The sequence below is a fragment of the Thermobia domestica genome, chromosome 14 (assembly GCF_964235325.1).
Source record: "Thermobia domestica chromosome 14, izTheDome1.hap1.1, whole genome shotgun sequence".
Classification (NCBI taxonomy): Eukaryota; Metazoa; Arthropoda; class Insecta; order Zygentoma; family Lepismatidae; genus Thermobia; species Thermobia domestica.
Genome location: NC_137467.1, coordinates 169,709,612 through 169,734,051, shown reverse-complemented (window position 1 = coordinate 169,734,051; position 24,440 = coordinate 169,709,612). Strand labels below are relative to the sequence as shown.

General features: G+C 36.8%; 1 protein-coding gene across 2 annotated transcripts in view; it reads right to left on the bottom strand.

Annotated features, from left to right (window-relative positions):
* The window catches only part of LOC145670459 (vascular endothelial growth factor receptor 1-like), a 246,967-nt gene extending 225,260 nt beyond the window's left edge, over positions 1-21,707 (bottom strand). The window contains exon 1 of one of the 2 annotated variants that reach the window (XM_081739167.1): positions 20,887-21,707. In XM_081739167.1, coding sequence (XP_081595293.1) covers positions 20,887-20,968 — 82 coding nt within the window. In that variant the 5' untranslated portion in view covers positions 20,969-21,707. The remainder of the gene's footprint in view (positions 1-20,886) is intronic. The other variant, XM_081739166.1, reaches the window with a different exon arrangement.
* Between the last annotated feature and the right edge of the window lie 2,733 nt (positions 21,708-24,440).

Here is a 24,440-nt window from a genome sequence, read left to right as displayed (position 1 = left end):
CCATTATTTCAGATTTTGCTTTGAAGCGGAGAAGAATTGGATTGCACTTAAATTTAGTGTCCCTTTCAGCAGCAGGGCTATGAGAGACGTGGATCTAGCCTAACGTGAAATCCGAACCACATGAGCTTCTGCTGGGATGGAATCCTTGTGTAGGTACACTCATGTCCAAAATGATTGTCGCATATCTATAACTGTCTTCTTGTAAGAATATAATTTGATAATGATTTTGCAGGGCATTTTAATACTGATACTATGTGTATAATCGGGAAATGTATACTTATGGTAAATTTCATAGGAAAATACTTATAAATACAAAAATTAGAATGAGTAAAACAAAATGTTTCTAAATGAAGAAAAAAGTTTTATTTTCGTTTTATTGTTCTTATTTACTGCTCTTTTGACATGAAATTTACCACACACATGTCTTTGCCGATTATACACATACTAACATTATGAGAAATACCGACCGAATTCGTTATCAAATTATATTCCTACAGCAACATATTTATAGACATGCGACAATAATTTTGGACATGAGTGTACCTACGATATCCATATGAGTCACGAGGGAACTCTTAGGGGAGTGAGGAGGAAAACCCATCGGATGCAAATGAAATTTCATTGATATATAATTATCCTATTGATTAAAATATATATATAAATCCCAAACGCAGAAGGGCAATTGCCCCCCCTGAAGTCCCAAATGACGCCACTGATGATCCGTCTCCTTTAACGTAAAGGATATAGCCATGGTAGATTATGTTCGAGATTAATTTAGTTTTTATTGCTACCAACCACTAATATAACAGATCCATGGTTTCTAAAATGTATCTTATGTCTGCGATATCTGATACCATACAGTTGCAACGCCAAAATTATTATTATTATTATTAAACCATGAAGATATGAAGACGCGACGGGAACAATGTCTTCCTTACAATTTTTGCTTTCCCTTGCAGGGGCGTAAATAAGGGCCCCGTGGCCCCCGCATTGCGGGGGCCTCAAACCTTAAAGTGGGACATAGAGAAGGGGCCCCACTCCACACTGTCTGCGGGGAGACCCCGAAGCCTTGAGTTCCACCACTGTCCTTGACCAGGCGTGCACAAAAAAAAAAAAAAAAAAAAAAAAAAAAAAATGTTGGGAGTGAGGCTTCAATACTACAAGCCATTACATCTATGTAGTATTGAAGGGGTATTATTCTGGGCCAGAAAAGAGGATAAATAATTGTAAAATACTTCCACTATATTTTCAGGAAAAAAATATAACTAGATTGTTTTTATGAAAGAAAGAGTACAGATGAACTGTAAGATGAAATTCTCATGCTACATTAATCATTTCCCTGTTAAATCAGTAAAGTTTTATTGAAAAAGTTTAGAAATGCGTGTTGAGTTAAGAAGTTTTGAAAGGAACCCGGACCCTGTGAACCCCCGTCGTGGGTGCGTCCCTCCCCTTGATATTAACTAATGATGTATTCCTAGAATGTTTGGTAAGTATACCCTCGACTGTTTCCAAAAATATAATATATACCCATTCTTACATCTTCCCTTAGATCCCAGACACTAATACATACTTTTATAGATAACACAGCCATGAAAAAAAAAGTTCTGTGTAGTGGATACCAGGGTATTGATTCGAAGTATTTTGTTACACAAAATCCAAATTTCAAAACCCCAGGACGATCGACTAGGTCAGTTCCTTTTCTTGGGCAAAAAGCTGTAGCGATTTTGGATAGGGAAGATACACGTAACAGAGCTATGAAAAAAAAAATTAAAAAAATAAAATAAAATAAAAAATTAAAAAAAATTAAAATAAATAAATAAATAAATAAAAATAAAAAAGAAAAGAAAAGAAAAGAGCTCTGTTCAGCGGTCTTCAGGGTATAGATCCGATGTGTTTTGTTACCGAGAACCCACATTGCCAAACCCCAGGACGATTGATCGTGACAATTTTATGTTATGTACGAAAACCTTGAGCGATAAAGAGAACACACATTTTTCGCTCATAAAACAAAATTGACACAATCAATCATTCTGAGGTTTCGAAAATTGGATTCTGTGTAACAAACTACATCGAATCCATACCCTGGGGGTCTGGCGCACAGATTTTTTGTTTATTTTGTGTGTGGCTCTATAATAGATATTATATTAGGAAAACGTTAAGTGTAGAAGGGAGTCCGCATAATTCCGTCCATGTCGTAAATGAGTAAGAATTGTGTGTGTTATTACCATGATAACACAAGCGTCGAGGTTGGCGTAGTCACTAATGCATCTAACTAGCCAGAGATGTCCGACCGAACGTTCCACAATTATAGCCTTTAGGCTAAGGGACACGGTAAATAAGGCAAATGAGTGACGACGGAAGTATTGGAGGAACGAGAAAGCGGGAGGAAACAATTACCACGAGAAAATCAAAGAACACGATGCAGTCCATCAGAAACATACTTGGCCGGGGATCGAACAGGGAACCCACGCACCTGAGGTAAGCACTCTACCACTGAGTCACCGTATATTATTATTATTATTATTATTATTATTATTTCTTTTGGCAGGTCCTGAAACAATAAAAAATAGTTTATTTTTTGTTTCTTTAGGTTTGGGCTTGGAAGTGTTTCTTCCACATTTCTCGATCTTCAGCTTCCTCTTTTAACTCAACATTTTCTTCTATTTTTGAAATCACTGTACAGTTATGTTGTTCTTCCTCCTATTCCTCGCTTTCCTTCCATCTTTCCTTGTATAGTGCTGAGAAGAAGACAATTTTTTCGCAAGATGTGTCAAATCCAATTAGCCTTTCTACGAAGGATGCAGGCTAAAAGCGTTCTTTTCCCTCCTATCCGTTTCAAAACATCTTCATTTGTCAATCTCTGTCCATTTTATCATCTCTATCTTCCTCCAACACCACATTTCAAAGTTCTCTAAGTATTTCTTGGTTCTCTAACTATATACACTATGTGATCAAAAGTATCCGGACACCTCGCTGAAAATGACTTACAAGTTTGTGGCGCCCTCCATTGGTACTGCTGGAATTCAATATGGTGTTGGCCCACCCTTAGCCTTGATGACAGCTTCCACTCTCGCAGGCATACTTTCAATCAGGTGCTGGAAGGTTTCTTGGGAATGGCACCCCATTCTTCACGGAGTGCTGAACTGAGGAGAGGTATCGATGTAGGTCGGTCAGGCCTGGCACGAAGTCGGAGTTCCAAAACATCTCAAAGTTGTTCTATAGGATTCAAGTCAGGACTCTGTGCAGGCCAGTCCATTACAGGGATGTTAATGGCCGTGTAACCACTCCGCCACAGGCCGTGCAGTATGAACAGGTGCTCGATCGTGTTGAAAGATGCAATCGCCATCCCCGAATTGCTCCTCAACAGTGGGAAGCAAGAAGGTGCTTAAAACATCAATGTAGGCCAGCACTGTGAGAGTGCCACACAAAACAACAAGGGGTGCAAGCTCCCACCAAGAAGAACACGACCACACTATAACACCACCACCTCCGAATTTTGCTGTTGGCACTACACACGCTGACAGATGACGTTCACCGGACATTCGCCATAGCCACACCCTCCCATCGGATCGCCACATTGTGTACCGTGATTCGTCACTCCACACAACGTTTTCCCGCTGTTCAATCGTCCAATGTTTACGCTCCTTACACCAAGCGAGGCGTCGTTTGGCATTTACCTGCATGATGTGTGGCTTATAAGCACCCGCTCGACCATGAAATCCAAGTTTTCTCACCTCACGTCTAACTCTCATAGTACTTGGAGTGGATCCTGATGCAGTTTGGAATTCGTGTGTGATGGTCTGGATAGATGTCTGCCTATTACACTTTACGACCCTCTTCAACTGTCGGCGGTCTCTGTCAGTCAACAGACGAGGTCGGCCTGCACGCTTTTGTGCTGTACGCGTCCCTTCACGTTTTCACTACACTATCACATCAGACACAGTGGACCTAGGGGTGTTTAGGAGTGTGGAAATCTCGCGTACAGACTTCTGACACAAGTGACACTCAATCACCTGACCACGTTCGAAGTCCGTGAGTTCCGCGGAGCGCTCCACTCTGCTTTCTCACGATGTCTAATGACTACTGAAGTCGCTGGTAATGAGTACCTGGCAGTAGGTGGCAGCAGAATGCACCTAATATGAAAAACATGTTTTTGGGGGTGTCCGGATACTTTTGATCACATAGTGTATATATATTCAGTATGCGTTATATCGTTGAACCGCCCTGCTCTTTGATTTGTCAGATGCAATTTGTTGTATATGAAGCAAGTTGATCTACTGCAGCGAGACTTGAGAAATCCCACCTTATCAAGGACTAAGCAATGCAACAACCTTGACAGTCTTAAGATTAAACTAGATCTCTGTGTATTTTTCCTGATTGCATAAGAAAAAGAAATTCTTCGACTTTACCTCTACACAAACAGTCTCACACCTAAAAAACAAACTCTGATTTAGTGCCAAGGAACATATAGTATTTGTATATTTGGGGGAAAGCAAGAAAGAAAGAAAGAAAAAAGAGTTGTACAGGTGAAGTAATTCTCTGAAGTACCAAGGTCGTCGTGATTTACGAATAGTAAATATTCTAAGTGTCCAAACAACGTCTCTGTTTCACTCTATTATCTATTTATATTTATATTTATATTTCGATTAAGGTTAATAAAGTTTGTGACCTGCTTGATATTTAAATTACTTCATTAGTATCATTTGTCTGTTATTAATATTATGGATTAGGAACTTGGGTGCATATATTAGCAGCGAAGTCATCTCAGACAGTGAGATAAAATCTTTTAGTTTCACGTCCCACAATTATGCCCTTTAGTGAATGATCATGGAAGAATTAGGGGGCGCGGTGGATCAGTGGTAGAGCGTTCACTTCCGGTGCTTGGGGTCCCTGGTTCGATCCCAGCTCGTGCCGTGTGGACTTTGTGCTGGACTAACACCGTGCTCGTGGGTTTTCTCGGCGTTCTCCTGTTTCCTCCCACTTTATTCATTCCACCATTTCACTCATCTCTCATCATCACCGTCTCCTTTAGCCTAACCGGCATAACCATGGGAAGTAAAACTTAAAAATTTCATTTCATTTTTTTCCATGAAAGAATTAGTGGAATGAGAATTTCGGAGGAAACGAGTGTGTCCCGAGAAAACTCACGGACACGATGTTGTCCACCACAAACGCACTTGGCCGGTAATTGAACCAGGGACCCCACGCCCCAGAGGTAGGCGCTCTACCACTGAGCCACCATCAACCGAAGTAATGTCAGGACTTCACTTTGAGGGGTGAGTGGGTTTTCAACATGAGGTAATGAGGACACGGTGGCTCAGTAGTACAGTGCTTACCTTTCATGCATGGGGTCCCTGGTTCGATTCCTGACCAAGTAAGTTTGAGGTGGACAACATTGTGTCCATGGGTTTCCTCGGGGCACTCCGGTTTCCTGCCACATTTCCATTCCACCAACTTTACCATGACTATTTACTTGTCTTATTCAATGTCTTCCTTAGATCAAAGGGCCTAAACGTAGGACGTTAAACTTTAAAAAAAATCAACATCTGGTAGTTCTGCATAAGAGCGTTGGATTTATACTGCATCCTCCTCCTTTTCAAATCATTAATTTGTATAGTGAATTATTTTTCTGTTTTTTGAATGATCTAAAAACAAAAACTTAATGTTTGATTTTTCTCATTATTTCTTTAATTCTATTTACTCTGTGAAGGTTAATGTTTTCTTTTTCAATATATTTAATAAATTAATTTAAATAATACTAACTTTACGTATCATGCAAATTTATTCTGAAAAACCAAGCGACATTTAGGGGTCTACGTGGATTTAAAAAAAGAAGGTAGGTAGGTCACATCTTTAAAATTATGGTTTATTTCAACATACAGAAAAACAGAAACAGAAAAATAATTTGTAGCCAGCGGTACCAGATCGTAAAGTCAAAATGTCTGTAGAGCTACCGTAAAATATCTGTAAAAATTCGTATATTTTTTAAAAATAAAATATCAGGATAATCAGATGGGTTATGATTATTTGTATTTATCTGAAGTATCTGCTATACATACAGTATATTCAACACAGTAAGCCTATTTAGCAGATAATGCCGAAACAGAGAAAATGAAATAATTTATTCTTAAAGCATACAGAGGAATCACAAATCTCAGTAACATAGAATACTTAATAATCGATGCTTTTATCAATCGGACAGTTTAAGTTCATATTGCCGTTTGTTATATACAATAAAATACATATTTAGGAAATAATAAGATACACCAAAACTTCCTTTTTTCCGCATTGTTTGGAAAGAGATCTGTAGACCTGGCAACGTTGTTTCCAGTACAAATCAAGGAATAAAATAATAAATATGCAGGTATCTACTCAACACCGTTAACTAAAGGTAGCCTGCACGAATTTTTATCGAATCAAATATTTCGTTTGGAACTTATCTACCATTATTATTATTATTATTATTATTATTATTATTATTATTATAATAATAATAATAATAATAATAATAATAATAATAATAATAATAATAATAATAATAATAAGAAGAAGAAGAAGAAGAAGAAGAAGAAGAAGAAGAAGAACAAGAAGAAAAAGAAAACACTTTCTTATAACTATAGATGAGTAGCAAAAATTTCCTGTTCTAGAGTGCGTCTTACTTGTTAGAACTCACTCGATGGCCTCACAACTATAGAATTAATACAATACTTAATTTGTTGTCTAATATTTCCAGTTTTTTAATAATTAACCTTGACATTCTAAGACCAATTAACTGGTAGGTCTAATTTGCAATTTATATCTCTTTTGTTTCTTTTCAATGCAAGAGATTGATTTATTATAGTGTGTGAATGTGTATATCGAGATTTCGATTTGTCACCACAAGATGTCGCGGAGTTTGCTCACTTGTTTCAAATAAGGGCAAATAGTGAAAGTGAAGATTCTAACTGCTATGCAGGGGGGAGGGAGACAAACGAGGACAGGGAATTCCCTTGTGATGTTATCATCCATTTACAGTGCTCATTACACGATTGAAAGGCGAAACCCAAACACAGTTAATATAGCGTAGCATAGGCATAACGCCTCGAGGAGGTCACAAGGATTTATCTTCATTTAAGCCCTGATAATTTGATGTCAACTTCAAACACAGGAAACAAGCAATGTCATTTGAAGCATATGGCTTCTTTCTAGGAAGGATAACGCTCAGAACTGGGATCTAACAAACAGTTGGAAGTGTGACATTCAAAAAGGGAATATAACATCAACAGTGAAGACTTGTAGGCTGTCTGGTATTTAAAGTCTTTGTTTAATTGGCCTTAATGTGTATCAAAAATAGTGATATACTGTATATTGTTTCTATCTGTATGCCCTTGACATTATTAGTATTGGGTGTTCAATATTAAAATATCAAAACACCAGTTGAAACTTTTCATAACAGAGTCCAAAAATAACCGTAACCAAGGGTGCCGATTTCTCTGAGAATTGGGGGGGGGGAGGGAGAATTCTGATGCAGAAAGCATATATGAGGATTTTAAGACTGATTGCATTCAAATTATGTCAAATATTGTAAATTTACAAATACAATGAGGGGGTCCATATGAGCTTTGTGAGGGCCGGGCCCCCTCAAACCTCCATGATCGGCGCCCTTGACCGTAACTAGTCTTCCTACAGCACGAGAAATATCTCGGCTCCAGTGGCGGATCTAGGCCAGGGGGCCTAGGCCTCCAGTTTTTTCAGTGACAAAATAATTTAAGCTATCATTTATATATTTTTGAAAGTTTATATATACCTATTACAGTCTGGGTACTGGCTCCCCCCCCCCCCAGTTTTTACCTTCTAGATCCGACACTGCGTCTCGTCTTGGAAACGAAATGAAATGAAATCTTTCAGTTTAATATCCCACGCTTATGGTCTTTAGGTTAAGAGATACGATAAATAATGATGGAAGAACTGGGTGGAATGAGAATGTGGAACGAAATCGAAATACCTTATGTAAACTAGGGATGGAAAATTCCGGATTCCAGAAAATTTTGGCCATCCCTAATGTATAGACTCACGGACACGATGCTGTCCACCACAAACTCACTTGGCCGGGGATCGAACCAGAAACTACACACCAGAGGTAAGCGCTCTATCAATGAGCCATCGTGCCCAACTCCCTACAATATAAGACGAGAGTACATTTTCCATTTGTGACGAAACGAGAAATTTCATGAGTCTCGTGAGCAACACTAATTTACGCAAGTCTTAGACCTCAAACACTGTTTTAGTGTTACCATAATTCATAGTGTAATAACTATGTACGAGTATTTATCAACATTTAAAGATACAGAAGTCATTAGACGACACACTCCAAAAACAAATACGGTTTAAATATTGTTATATCACGCTCTTTGTGGACGCTAACGGATACTGATAACTAACTAATTCAAAAATGACATATGGAACCCTAATGTTCAGTGCCATTCACGAAAGCTGTTCATTGACTTCTGTCCCTAGCCAACTGGATCCAGTTTCTGCTTTGTATTCCTATTTCTGTGCGATCCATTTTAATATTGTTCTTCCACCTACGCGTAGGCCATCCTGATTGTTGTTTTCCGATCGGATATCGAGTCAAAACTTCAAAAGCATTCCTATTTTCTTTCATTCTAGCTGCCACCTGAGCCTTATAGAATTGAGGACCCTAACACTGTTTGGTAAATGGTATAAATTATTCGTTCCTCGTTATGAAGTTTCTGCCATTCTTCATACCCGTTTCTCCTGGATCCGAATATTCGTCTTAGGATTCTGTTCTCGAATATTTTCAGCCTACATTCTTTCCTCAGAGTAAGCGACCATGTTTCGTAGCCATGCAGAACAACAAGCATGATTATCGTTTTATACAGGATGTTTCAAGTTACCTGACATAGGATAACTCTGTTATTATCAGTTAGAATAAAATGTAAGAAGGACCTGTCTCCAAATATAATGTTTTCAATCTAAAGGGAAGGATTTTTTTTTTTTTTTTAAATCGTACGAGCCGTTTGGGCTGTACACCCTTTATGCACGCAATGTTAAATGAAAATGCAACGTTGCCATTTACATGGACCCACAACATAAGTGAATGAAGTTACTGTCTTTTACACTAACGTCTCGATGACCAGTCCCCATTTACTTTATCTTGTGGATCCAGGTAAATAGCAACGTTGCATTTTCATTTAATAATGGACACATGAAGAGTGTACAGCCCAAACGGTTGGTCCGATTTAAAAGAAAAAAATCCTTCACTTTAGATTGAAAACATACTTGGAGACGGATTCCCCTCTTAAATTTTGTCGTAACTCTGATAATGACAAAGTTACCGTACGTCAGGGGACTTTTGAGACTCCCTGTATATTTTAAGCTTCAAATTCTTCGACACAATCCGCGACGACAAAAGATTTTCAACTGAATAACAACATTCCATGGTTTTAGTCGACATTTAATTTCATCGTGAATATAGTTTTTGTCTGTTAATGTTCGTTCTAGATATTTGAAAGTTTCCAGTTTGTCGAAAGTATTAATTTTACATATATTTTAACGCATCCATAATTTGCTATTATGATCTCTTACGAAATTCCACGCATTTAGTTTTCTCTCCAAATCTTGAACATACGAAGACAAAAAATTTCGCCATTAGAAAAGCTTTTCAATAATCGAGACGAGACTTCTACAAAGCCTGCGAGACCAGAATACAAAACCGTTTACCTCGTCTGATCTTATGGGCAGCGCTACCTATAACTAGGGCATGGGCAACCGAAACACAGACAACCCTGGTTGGGCAAATCAAATGAAATTTCTACTTTAAGAGGCCTCATCCCGGCGAATTAAAATACCGCTAATTTTACAGTAATTATGTGATATCTTCAAATAGATAAAAGATAATTAACATGTGGAACCAGAGCGCCCTAGACAGTATTATTATGCGCGAGGTACCATTATTACAAGTCACCCAGTGGTTTTCCGTTATCAGCCGTTTAGAAACGCGAAAATAAATGCCGATTTTCAAAAAATTGCTCGAAATCGAAAGCAGATAAAAGAGTCGTGATAACGGTATCGCATGTAAAATGATGTTCTCTAGGGCGCTCTTGTTTTACATTTCGATTATCTTTTATCTATTTGAAGGTGTGACATAATTACTGTAAAATTAGCGGTAATTTAATTTCGCCGGGATGAGGCCTCTTAACGCCTCACTATTAAGCTTTTTAGGCGAAAACAGACTATATTAGCGTGACTAAGCAGTGAGGAAAGAAACAACAGAACTCCAAGAAAACCCACATGGTCTAGGATCTAACCAAGAGCACCTCGCAACGGAAGTAAACGCCCTATAACTGAACCAGCATGCTTTCAACTCCTGGTTGCAGTTTCTAAGCTAATTTTCAGTATCAAAGCTATATAAAACAGGAACTTGCTTTCTCGTGGCTCTGTGGTCAACATACGTGCTCTCAGCGAGGAAGATTGAAGTTCGATTTCTTACAAGTGATCATATGTTCTGGTTGGTTGGCTTAGGAGTTTAGCTTTCTTTTCAGCACCGACACTATATGAGACGTGGACCTAGTTCAAGGTGGAATCCGAAACCCTGCAATGCGTTCTAATTTCAAGCCTCTGTTACCGGTATTCATACCTGGGATCTCGTCCTGAGCATCAAAGAGCTCATGTATGTCCTATCATGTAAGTGGACAGTATCGTACAACGTCGGTGTTGAAGAAACTCTACTACTTCGATCTTTTCAGGCTCTCAACGACACGATGCTAACGCAGCTAATAAAAGCCAACAATGCACATTTCTTGTGAACTACTTGTTGAAAATTATTTATTGACTGACACTATAAATAGAACACTAATTAACTGATTACGCAGCAAAAACAAAAGTATTAAGCCATTATATAGCCTAGAAACCTTTGACCACAGAAATAGCGGAGCTAATCACTGTAGCTTTCCTGAACAGACTGCAGAATGAAATCTTTCAATTTAACGTTCATAAATTATGATCTTTAGGCTAAGTGAGAGGGGTGACTAAGGGAAGGGAATTATGATCGAAGAATCGGTGGAATGAAAAAGTGGGAGCACCCGAGAAAATCCACGGACACAACGTTATGCCACTGAGCCACCATGCCCCCCAGATGTTTTAAAACGGGTAAACGTCCCCTGAACGGGACGTGTTATCATCTGCATGATCTTCAAATACACTCTCAATATTTAGTCAGGTTTCTAGCCTCAGCAAGCCATTATCGTACTTCACATCTCTCAACAACTGGTGTTTCATGGTTGAATGAATTTTCTCTTTTTCCTGAAATCAGCATTGCAACCTTCTGTCTTAAGATAAAAAAAGTTTAACAGAATAAGGAGATATCACTAATAAATTTGATTTCGAGAGTACACTAAGTAATACGAAGTACATCGCACATAATCTTATTATTAACTTCCTAGTAATGATAAGAGACAAGACTTGAAACTTAAGGCTTTTATAAGATTCAGGAGTAGTAGTTAACTCTTGCGAGTGACATCTTTCTAGACTATTTTCTCGAATGTGAATCAGTTTTATCAAAAACGACTCAGCTGATTCTGCTTATATTTCATAAATAAATATTTAAATCCAATAACCCAAGAATAATGTGTAAAACAAATTCTTATATAAAAATATGCAGGAAAGGTAATTTCCTGTTAGGGCTGTTTTTTTTTCTTGTGTGTGTGTGTGTCTAATACGGCATGCGATTTTATTGATACTTTCTTCAACTTGCAGAAATATAACTGTTTGGGATTGCAATACATCAAGTTTACGTGAGGTAAAAGGAGTAAATTCTACCCGATGTTGCACGTTTGAACATGCTCATACAAAATAATTTTCCAGTGAAACCTACCGAATAAATTATTCGATTTTATTAAAATATGTTTACAGTTATCTTCTTTATCGCATTCAAACAATCCTCACTTGCTGCGATTGAAAATAGTAGGGTAAACGGGAACAAATACCCCAGACTTTGGGATTTCCATATTTTAAATAATACAATAAGAAAATAATTTTCTGTAAAGACGTTCGCCAAAATTGCTAGATTTTGTCATAATAAAGAGTATAGTTTGTTTATAGCTTAACAAGCATCCCAATGCATGTAGTTAAAATAGATCAAGGCCCCCTTATTCTCCCGATATTCTGAAAGTTATTTCCGCGATAACTTTCGTGAAAAGTATTCGCTTTTGAACAATGTAGTATATATATTGCTTGCGATTTAAATTAGTGAACAATGGGGATAATCCTAGGAAGGTCATTCCGCTGGCACTTAAAAGTCTCTTCAATGGTAACTTTCGTAAAGATAAAAATAAAATAAAATAAAATAAATAAAAATAAAATAAAATAAAAAATGGAATATGTGCATTGTAGTATGTTATTTCGGATGCCTCAAATTTGCCACAATTTCCTTGAGTTTAAAATTTTCAAGCCATCTTTCAAGTCTTTTTTTCCTTTTTCCGCAGCGCGGCTATATGAGACTTGGACGTACAGTTTAATGTCGAATCCGAACCACTATCATTCAATAATCTACCGGGAATCGGAACCGGGGCCTCGTCCACCTAAAGGGCGCGTGCTAGTCATAGACCAGCTGGGAGCGCTTTCCATCTATAGATGTAGCCAAAACTTTTCGTATGGGTATGCACAAAGGTAATTAATTCATATTCTCCATCTTACTATAACGTTCTTAAGTGCTCATTTGATGTACCTTTAAGTGGATTTCGAAAACATAAAATGTTATTTTAAGGAATCACTCCGTCTCCTTTGGCCTAGGCGGCATAATGTGGGACGTTAAACTGAATGAATGATGACAAAGGGACCTATATTTCCCCTGCAATTTTTAACTTTTAAGTACGTCAATGTAGTGCTAATAATTTATACACTACCATTACACTGCCAGTCCTAAGCCTGGATAAAGTGTGATGGGCAGTTGACATTGCGCCTCGAGGTTGTAGCCTACTTAGTACAACCTACTAGTAGACAGCATATAATTTATCGTGACATTTTATAAATGTCAATATCGCATGTTATAAATTCATGTGGATATTCTAACCAGCAGTATTTTGCCTAGGATGTGCTAACACACTGAATAATCTCTTGAAAAAACATCCAAATTTAAGGCGCCAACACCTGGAAATCCCCCCCCCCTAAAAAAAAGACTGTTTTAAAATGTTAAATTACACTCGAATATTAATCTAGCAAACAGTAGGAAATATTTTTCATACTACTACTACTACTATTATTATTATTATTATTATTATTATTATTATTATTATTATTAGCATCGCCGATTTCCTTCTGAATTGGTCTTATTGTTTTTAGTTTAATGTTCCATGATTATGCTTTGAGGCAGTGGTATAGAGAGGGAGGCTCACCCAGCTCGATCCCCCCCCTCCCCGTTAGTGCCGTAATATCGAATATGATTTTGTATTATTATTTGTGATTCCGATGTTTTGACTTTTTTTAAAAATATAATTTATCATCACAAAATGTATTTTAAAGTCATGTTCAAAAGAATAACGTCTTCATTATTGATTGATTTTAAACTCAAGGAAATTGTGGCAAATTTGAGGCATCAGAAATAATATACCACAATTCATATATTTCATTTTTTTCTTTCTTTACGAAAGTTACCATTGAAGAGACTTTGAAGTGCCAGCGGAATGACCTACCTAGGATTATCCTCATTCTTCACTAATTTAAATCGCAAGCAATATATATACCAGTAGCGGCTCGTAGTCTGTACAAGCACCGGTTGCAATGTTGCAATATCAAAGGTATGTAGGTACGCGCAAGTGTTCCCCTCCCCCAGCATTCTTGAGTCCTATCCAAGAAATATTCATGAAATATGAAGAGGAAAGTCTTTTAAGCTCTAATTGTATATTATTGATTAAATTATTTCTCGAATATTAATTTAATATATAAGCTATTTCCTTTTTTTCAAACAACCACTATCAATGTACGTTTATACACTATTTATATACAAAACCTCTACACTCATGTTATTGGACATGAGATAAATCGAATATATAGTATGTGCTGTAAGCCATGAATGAAGGCGTTAATCCGAAAAGAAGAAAAAAAGCAAGAAAATTGCATGCACGCAGTTAAACAAAATTATTTAATTATATAAACTATGCATTATTTTAGAATGGAAGGTCTTTCTTCGATCTTTCGGACTTCAAATTTTTCTATGACTTTATTGAAATCTGAAATGCTGCTCGCCAAGTTTCTCTGAATAGAAAGCATCGCTACCGCAAATATTTTCCGCTTTATTTTCTTTGGGGTCCAGAAACACCTCTCTCCTCCGACAATACGCATTTTGTTAGCATTTCTTTGTATAAATATACGGAACAAAAAGTCCATTTTCAGGAACCACGTATTTTTTTTGTCTGTAAAGAAGCATGAAATCTAAGATGTTTTCCTTTGAAAATTAAAAAAAAAAAAAAATAGTTTAACATTCCAGCAAATTAGGCTAAAGAAGACAGATGAGTATTGGAAGTGAATGATTTTATATTAATTTATGCTCTCCGCCGGAAATCGAACACGGAATCATGTGCACGAAGGACACAGAGCTAGGAATTAGACCCGTAGTAAGACATTTTCTTCTTGGAGACTCGATTGAACCCCCTTCCCCCCCAGAATAGGATTTTTTTTTTAAAAAATCTTATCCCAAGAATTTTCACCTTTGTATTATAAATGTTAAATAAAAATCTATTGACTTCGAACGACCGCCCCCCAAACTTTCAGCCTGGATCCGTCCCTGCTACCACCAGACTTATATTTGTTCTTTGCGAGTTTATGTTTTGTGAATAACTTCTTTCTTCCACGCGTCTGTATCTTCCTCACCCTATCAACTGAGTCAAGCGCTGCTAAGCGGAGGAATTCGTAACTATTACAGAAGCTGACCAGTTGCGGAAAAAATGCAACCGTAAGGGACCAATACGGGAAGATAGGAGCGTTGCAAGAATAAATCCACTTCCCCATGTTAAGAGATAGGAGCTCGCTGCCATATGCTCAATGTTACTGCTTCCAGTGGCAACGTTCGCTGCCACTGGAAAGGTAAATCTCTCTCTTTCTTTTCGTTTTTTAATTGACTTTTTTCAGAAATGCATCAATACTGTTTTGCGCTCAAGAGCAAAGGTTTATTTTTTACTGATACACTACTTTAACACTTAAAAATATTTTTAGTATTTAAAAAAATATCCGGTTGCACAACCATGCAACATATAGTACCAGCCGCCACTGATATATACTACATTGTTCAAAAGCGAATACTTTTCACGAAAGTTATCGCGGAAATAACTTTCAGAATATCGGGAGAATAAGGGGCCTTGATCTATTTTAACTACATGCATTGGGATGTTTGTTAAGCTATAAACAAACTATACTCTTTATTATGACAAAATCTAGCAATTTTGGCGAATGTCTTTACAGAAAATTATTTTCTTATTATATTATTTAAAATATGGAAATCCCAAAGTCTGGGGTATTTGTTCCCGTTTACCCTACTATTTTCAATCGCAGCAAGTGAGGATTGTTTGAATGCGATAAAGAAGATAACTGTAAACATATTTTAATAAAATCGAATAATTTATTCGGTAGGTTTCACTGGAAAATTATTTTGTATGAGCATGTTCAAACGTGCAACATCGGGTAGAATTTACTCCTTTTACCTCACGTAAACTTGATGTATTGCAATCCCAAACAGTTATATTTCTGCAAGTTGAAGGAAGTATCAATAAAATCGCATGCCGTATTAGACACACACACACACAAGAAAAAAAAACAGCCCTAACAGGAAATTACCTTTCCTGCATATTTTTATATAAGAATTTGTTTTACACATTATTCTTGGGTTATTGGATTTAAATATTTATTTATGAAATATAAGCAGAATCAGCTGAGTCGTTTTTGATAAAACTGATTCACATTCGAGAAGATAGTCTAGAAAGATGTCACTCGCAAGAGTTAACTACTACTCCTGAATCTTATAAAAGCCTTAAGTTTCAAGTCTTGTCTCTTATCATTACTAGGAAGTTAATAATAAGATTATGTGCGATGTACTTCGTATTACTTAGTGTACTCTCGAAATCAAATTTATTAGTGATATCTCCTTATTCTGTTAAACTTTTTTATCTTAAGACAGAAGGTTGCAATGCTGATTTCAGGAAAAAGAGAAAATTCATTCAACCATGAAACACCAGTTGTTGAGAGATGTGAAGTACGATAATGGCTTGCTGAGGCTAGAAACCTGACTAAATATTGAGAGTGTATTTGAAGATCATGCAGATGATAACACGTCCCGTTCAGGGGACGTTTACCCGTTTCAATAACCTCTTCATAACGGACAGAAATTATTCTCGCTTCTGTGATATATTATAATAGAAAAAAAGTGTTTTCGCCGCAAGTGTATCTATCATGAGTCTAGACCTGGCGAACCATCAAACAGAATAGTTTCAAGCTGAACTTAAAATTCCTCTTTTTTCTGCCCGCAATAGACTGCTTTCTGGTGGAAATCCTAGAAAACCTTTAATAAGCAATAACACTCATGCAGGGTCAGTCGTATGGCCAAGACTTGTATGCGAAAGATCTTCTCTGCCCTAACAAATTTAGTCTTTTTCCCTCTGGGTCTTGCATCTTTTCGACAATTTCATAGATAACAAGTGAATAAATGGATATTTTTTTTACAGGGTAATGATATGTGCTTAAGAAAATTACCATACACGTATTACCTTTTGCAGTATACGAATATATTAACACATCCCTCAGCAGTAGTAGTATTTAACAGAAATGAATTTCTCCTTCATCCCTCCCAGTAATTTAAATAGTACTAAAGAGTATTTTCATATTGAATTTTACGTATTTACGCTCATACATAATGTATTTACTGTATATTACTACATACAATTACCGTTGTGAGAAATTAAATTCCTGTAACCTCTCTGTAACGGACACCTCTCAGTAACGGACAAAAATTCATGTCCCATTGGTGTCCGTTATGCAGAGGTTTCACTGTAGTAACATGTGTTCACTACGTTCACCATGCCAACAAACAACAGATAGGACTGAAAGTGTTCTCACAGGGATTCAGCCCGGCTAGCCACCCTCTAACGATGGGTCTATTGTGAGTCTTATTAACACTAGAGCAGTTAACACTAATAATAAAGGGATGGAATGAAGTTGAAAATAAATCTGGGGTACAAACAAGTCAGGATGGCCAACCACTGGCTTCGAATCCCGGACCTCCGACTTATTTCTGTTTCTTTATTTGAATTTAGCGCCACTTTTCAGCTTCGAGGCTATAGAAGACGGAATCCTGCTCATCAAAGGCTTTCTCTCTAGCCATTAGACAAGCAACGAGGGTATCTCCCGATTGCAGAGCCGGGAGACACGAATTCAATTCCCGATACAGTTGGCTCGGTTCCGACATTACGCTGTAGGTTCAGGTCTTACAGAGGCACGACGCTGAAAGGGACGTTGAACTTCAAATCCAAACCCAATTACAAAGCAAGAATCTAGAACCTAAAGCACTGCTCTGCACCTGGTGGGCACACTGCACTATTTTTATATTGTTTCCAGCACGAGTAAAACGAATCCATGAAGTTTGTTGTATATTAGGAAAATCCAAATTTTCTGCTTGATACGTATTAATTTCAATTATTGCCCTCGACCTTCGTGGAAATTAAACGCGGAAAATTCCACTTTAAGTTATGACTCTGTCCTTGTAAACAGAATAATAAAAGCACAGTAATTTAAAACGAACGAGCTAATTTTGTTTTTATTAATTCAAAATCCCCCTTTAATTACTCCTTTTAAAACAGTCATTTTTCGAGCTTCATGTTCAGATAAAAATAAGTATGTAAAATGATGGTGAGACAAGTTTGAAATAGAATATTAAGTGTAGGGAATTACAAGCGTATTTCTCAGTGATTTTCTTAATTATATATTACTGTTTGTAATGTAGACAGATTAAAACATTATTAAAGAAAGAAAGGACCTCGAAAAGTGCATTTAAAAAGGACAAGGATATCAGCTGGCTGGCATAAAATTTATAGAACATGTTAATCCGTTGCCTAAAGCCGTAAACAACGACACGACAGGGACGAAACAAGTGACCCCTCCCCCCCAAAAAAGCCTCCCAACTCCATTTTGGTTTCTTAGCAATAAACTGCAATCTTAATTGATTTCTTTTTCAAACTTATTTAAATGTCTTTTACTTCTTGAAAATTAAAAATTCTTTTGCATACAATTTTAATAGTTACTCAAAAAGTAATATTAAAATAATGCAAATTAATTTTGAAAAAGCAACGGATATTTTATCAGACTTGAAGAAGTAGCCAGTAAACGGTCATCGTTAAAATTCCACTTTATTTTAAAGAAAACTCAGAACTCCTTCATGGCTAAGCGGTTAGCGTACGCCTCTTTGACGTGGAAGATCCAGGTTCGATTCCCGACTGCAGCTCTTGTGGTTCGGATTGCACGTTAAGCTGTAGATACATGTCTCATATAGCCTCGCTGCTGGAAGTGATACTAAACCCAAAATCAAATCAAATACAAAAATAATTCACCATATAAAGTCGATGGATTAAAGCAGCATATTTCACTTTGGGGGAAGAGCCCAAACAAAGTTCTTCACCGACATAAGAATTTCAGGATATTTCAATTATTTATTGTATTAGCATATAATTGATTATAATATATGTATTATTCAAACTAAGTTGAAGGTGGTAGTAATTGCCCCTAGAGTAAACAAAGGTACAGTAAGTGAAGAATATTGTTATGAAATTTTATATAGGCCTACATATATATACTTTTGATGCCGAATGTATATTATTTCTATGCTTGATTATTCGCGCAATTGGGTGTCAAGGCAACAGTGGCGTAGCACACTTTTGCGCCCCCCCCCCGCAAAGTATAGAGAAGGGGCCCTAGTTGTAAAGCCTATAGAAGTAAGGTTTAGGTTCTACTTCTTTTAAATCTTTATTCATTGAAAGACTTCGGGGCCCCCCGCACTGCGGGGGTAGCTGCTACGCCACTGCAAGGCAATCGTGGATAATCTGCAAGAATGCCCGAAAAAAGGACAGATACGAACAGGAAAATGCTTTTGAATAATATTTACTTACAGTACGGGGCCTACGTAGAATTATATCTTTTATAAACAGTAGTTTTCTGTATTTACAATTTTGTTGGTTTCCGTATTTTGACACGCATACATGAATTGGTCAGCTGATTTTGCTTTCTTTCGTATTAAAACACCTCTTTATTTGTGATTGAAGTATTTTAACAACATTTTGTGAAAAGAAAAGAAAAGGAAGGCCTCGGATAGTCAAGAGTTTACTGTATATATATCCTCACTTATGTTTACTTACTGAAGTTTTCAGATTGAGCTGATACATCAACTGAAGTGCGAGTATTATCTGATACTATCTAAGTGTATTTCATTGTTTTAGAGTACAAAGAACTATATGCTAATTCTCTTGTTGTTAGCACAATATATTGTTCGTGCTTCTAATAGCTTCAAAATTAAGACGAGTATTTCGACCTAAGTACATTATATATATCCGTATGTTAAAGATAACATGTTTTTTCTTCAAAATACAGCCAAATACAAGTTGGTGAACTCCGTTGTTTGTAAGAAAATTCAGAAGTAGAAAGCGCACAGGCGGACACCCACTTTTGTTGATAGTATCGCTTTCGTTCGGGAATAAACTTCAATTTGATCAAGATATGACAAAAATTTACTGTACATACAGGGTGTTTCAAAACAATACCGACAACGTTTGGGAAGTGATTCCTGACACCGAGATAAGACAAAAGTGCATAAATTCTCCCTTTCGGAGTTATAGGCTGCCGAAAACATAAAAAAAAAAGACATTTAAAAGGCCCGTAGCTCCAAAACTATGGGACTTACCGTAGTCGGGTCAAGACTTCACTTAGGAACTAATAGTCTATGTGCCCTATCCAAATATACATGTTTCAGAATACTGCAGTTCTTCTGCAACAAATTTTTATTGGGATAGTTGTTGGGTACTTCAATTTAGACCTATATGCTCGTGGCCAAACTCAGTCTCTAAAAATTCTTGCACGGGTGGCTTATGATTTTGAAATATGTATTTTTGGATAGCGCACATATTACTTCCTAAGTGGTCTTGACCCGACTACGGCAGGTTCCATGATTTTGGAGCTATGGACCTTTCAAGGTCATGTTTTCGGTAGCCTGTAACTCCGAAAGGAAGCATTTTTTGCACCCAGGTTGGTCTATACTTTTTGTCTTATCTCAGAGTCAGGAATCAGCTCCCAAACGTTGTCGGTGTTGTTTTGAAACACTCTGTATAATGAAAAGTGTGTATGGTTGATGTTAAACAGAAGTTCTTAGTGCATATTAGGTCCTGCTTTCTCTTACGAGCAATTTGCACAGAATGTTGTGGAAGTTCTATTTCGGAAGTCTCTGGACAAATGACCTTTGGGCAGAATAAACAAAAAGTGGGACGATACCATAGTTATTTCTTCCTTTGAATGGAATACATGAATTCGGGTTGGATTGAACTCGTAGCAGTGGATTTTCGCTTCTGCGACGATGATCCGTTCCTTTTCTTTTTTGGTTTAAATGTATATATACAGCCTGTACCTTATTCAGTAGCAGCTCGTTAAGGGAGAAGTCATATCGTTAAAATTAAATTTTTATTGCTACAAGTGGAGGAACGAATGCTTACTTAATACCGTAAATTTTAGTACAGAAGAATTAGGACTTAAGGATAGTTCTCCTCCCTTAGTTTGAAGATAAAAGTTCTCTTTGCAACATGATTTCCCTCTAGAGCCACCACTGACTGTACTTTTCAAAAGCGTCAAATTCTCATTACTTACCTTTTGTCAATTGAAACGTTGTAGAAATAAAAATAAGAATGATACATGTCCAAACACTACGCCTACAATGTCCTCGACTCATGTTTCTGCTTTTTGGAAAAACAACACAATAAATAACACACGTTTTAAATGTCACACACTTGAAAAATAACACTTATTTAAACAGACATTTAAAAATCCTGGGCCAACACTTCCGATAACAAATGCAAAAATTTGTACTGTGAAAAATTGACAATTTTCTATCATAGTATCTTTTGTACTTCACTCGCGACAAGGACGAAACACGATTGCTACCATCGCGTGTTCACAGATGGCACTAGTGAGATCTAGCACATCTTTCCCGCTTGAGTGTTACTCACGTACTGTCGTCTGCTTCTGCTAGGGCAAGTTTGACCAGTTCCTGTTATGATCTCATCACACAAATCGCTACGTCATTGATGCGGGATTGTCTCTCTTTTTTTCTTCATTCCTTCAGGGTATATTGAAACATTGAATAACTTTTGTTTTGCGCAATGCAATCTTTTCTCCATGGTCTTCTGCTGAAGATAATTGCAACTGGTATTATTTACATATTTCTTCTCTGGTTGTAAAAGCCCTTAATTTCTTCGTGGCTTTTGAATACAGGCAAATGCGCACTTTATTCAACGAAATTGGTCCATTTCTTTCTTCAAACCCTTTTGTGGCACGCGTAGCATGCTAATTCTAATAATTACTGGCTTATTTTCACAGTGACACTTCGAGCAGTGTGTTAATTAAACATGTATACACAAATTACGAGCAACATTACAAAAAGGACATGCCAGCCATAGTAATAGCTATGGTACCTTCTTGCACGCTAGTTTAGTAGCTATGGCGTGTCTTTGGTGCGCACGGTTCCGGCTTTGATTTCTGGTGAGTGTAGACCAGAGCATACTCACGGGGGAGGGATCTACCCTTTCCGCCCCCCTCTAAAGTTCCCAACTGAACATGATTTTGTACACTTTCTCTATAAAACCACACTTTTTTTTAAAAAAATAACAGAGAATAGAGAAATGATTTATGAAACGTGCAATGATAACATTTATGTATATTTAGTTATAGGGCAATAGAACAATAGTCCGTACCTTATGATATCAAATCTTGTGGCCAGACTTGTTGAAACTTGTTTTACTTATGCAAAGTGAGGAAGCCATAGGTGATGGAAGTGTATTTTTACTTAACTGCTAAATGAACGAAATAGGAGGTTTAAAAGGAACAAAAATAGTTTAATTTATTGAAATAATTATCGTAGTAAGTTTTTGTGGTTATTAAAGTAAGTTTAATCGAATACATACTAATTATTTGCTGAGCAAAAAAGGAAAGATGTCTCACCTGTTGTTTGTATATAAAACTGTACAGTTATCCTGTATCTCATAGTGTCTGATAAAGCCAAAGATTTAGTTGGTGAACCTGTAACACGTATTTAATTTTTAATGAAAATATATTGTTTTTTGCTCAGCAAATAATTAGTGTGTATTTAATCATATACAAAGCAAAGCTTCTACTTATGGAAAATAACAAAGTTGAATCGAACTGCAATCGTAATATTTAATTCTGTGTTGCAAGGTTGAAAGTTTGATTTGATCTTGCACTTCATATCTACGCTTTCTTATATATATACAGACTGTTCCATAATTCCTGTAATTTCTACAGCACTGGGAGAAGATGAAGTTTTCACACTATTAATATAAAATTTGGCACTCTTATTGAGAAATATCTGAATTTTTCGAATTTCTAAAGGAAATAGGAGAAAATTGCTGTTTAACTCCCCTTTTGGGGGAGTAAACACAAAAGTTCATTTTCCTTATGGGAGATTCAATGTTAAATTTTGGAAGCAGTTTTCGCCAATAATTATTCGTAAAGATTTTGGAGTAAATGAGTTGTGTTTGTTACAAAATGCAAAAACCCTCATTCACAAAGCTAGTCAAGCCGTTTCAAACATTATTTTGGGAAAGCCCCCCTTTTGGGGGGCAAGGGGCGTAAAAAGGTGGTGGGTGATGTGTTACCAAAATCCCAAAATTTATTTTCGGAGTGCCAGTAGCCGTTAGATTAATCACGAATTTTACAGAATTAATGCTCCTATGCTCCTTACATGTAAGAGTGACTGATAATGGGGCTACAGCCCCCTTTCAAAAATAAGAAAATCACCATAAATATCCTTAGTAGGGACATACGAAAAGAAGGTATTTTTGTTAATTAATGTAAAATTTGGCGTCATTGTAGCAAAAGAGTATGCGTTTTTGAAATCTTGAATGCTATTTTGGTAACGCACCGCGTTAGGGGAGGCACAGGGGGCGAAGCATTAGATGATGGATCTTTATAAACATTCAAAATTTTGTTCCGGAAATGTCACTGAGCGTCAGATTGTTCACAAATGTAACAGAATTAATATTCTAATGCTCCTTGCATGTGCCAGTGACTTATGTGGGGCTATAGCCCCCTTTCAAAAATTAAAAAATCACCATAAATATCCTTAGTATTGACATACGGGAATAATGATTTTTCTCAATTAATGTGAAACTCGGTGTTGGGTTAGCAAAAAATTATGCGTTTACCAAATCTGGAATATTATTTTGGTAATGTACCGCGTTAGGGGGCACAGGGGGTGAAGCACAGGGGGCACAGGGGGTGTAGCATAAGTTATTGGATCTTTATAAAAATTTCAAATTTTATTTTGGAAAATCCAGTATGTGTCAGATTGATCATAAATAATGCAAAATTAAAATCCGATGCTCCTTGCATGTGCCACTGACTGATATTGAGCTACAGCCCCCTTTCAACAATTACATTAAAAATTTATAATAAATATCCTTAGCAGGAACATACAAAAGAAGCTATATTTGGTCAATTAATGTGAAATTAGGCGTTGTGCTAGTAAAAATCTGGAATATTATTTTGGCAATAGGAGGCACAGATCACGGAGGGTAATTTGGTACCTTTGGGAGTCATAGGAGAAGGACTGATAGAAATTCCAAATTTTATTTTGGGAGTGCTCATGAGTGTCAAATTTGTTGCACGAGTCACAGAATTAATGCTCCATACTGCTTTTATGTACCAATGACTATGTTACTACAGCTATCTTTGAAAAGCATCATAAATTCAATATGATTATTCTTACGGAGAGACCTACTAGCAGAAGCATTTTTTTTTTTACAATGTGAAATTTGGCATTATTTTGGCAGAATACCCATATGTGGATTTCTTTTAGGGGCGTGAACTCAGAATTTATTTTGCCTAATGGGAGTGACATTGGTAAATTTGCATTTTTAGTTAGAAAATACAATAACACTCTTTCGCTTGTACCTATGATGGTGCATGCGTCTGGAATTTTATTACGGCCATTCCTCCTTATTGGGCAACAAAACAAAGAATTGTTCAGAGCGTAGTCATCCAGATATATTGGAGAAGGTGTTCACAGTGGCTCTAGTAAATCGTATTAATTCATTCATGTCTTGTTCGTTTACGAGGGCATGCTGAATAAAAGTAAGTTCATTTTATCTGTCTTACTCTTTGATTAATGAAATCTTTAAACGACT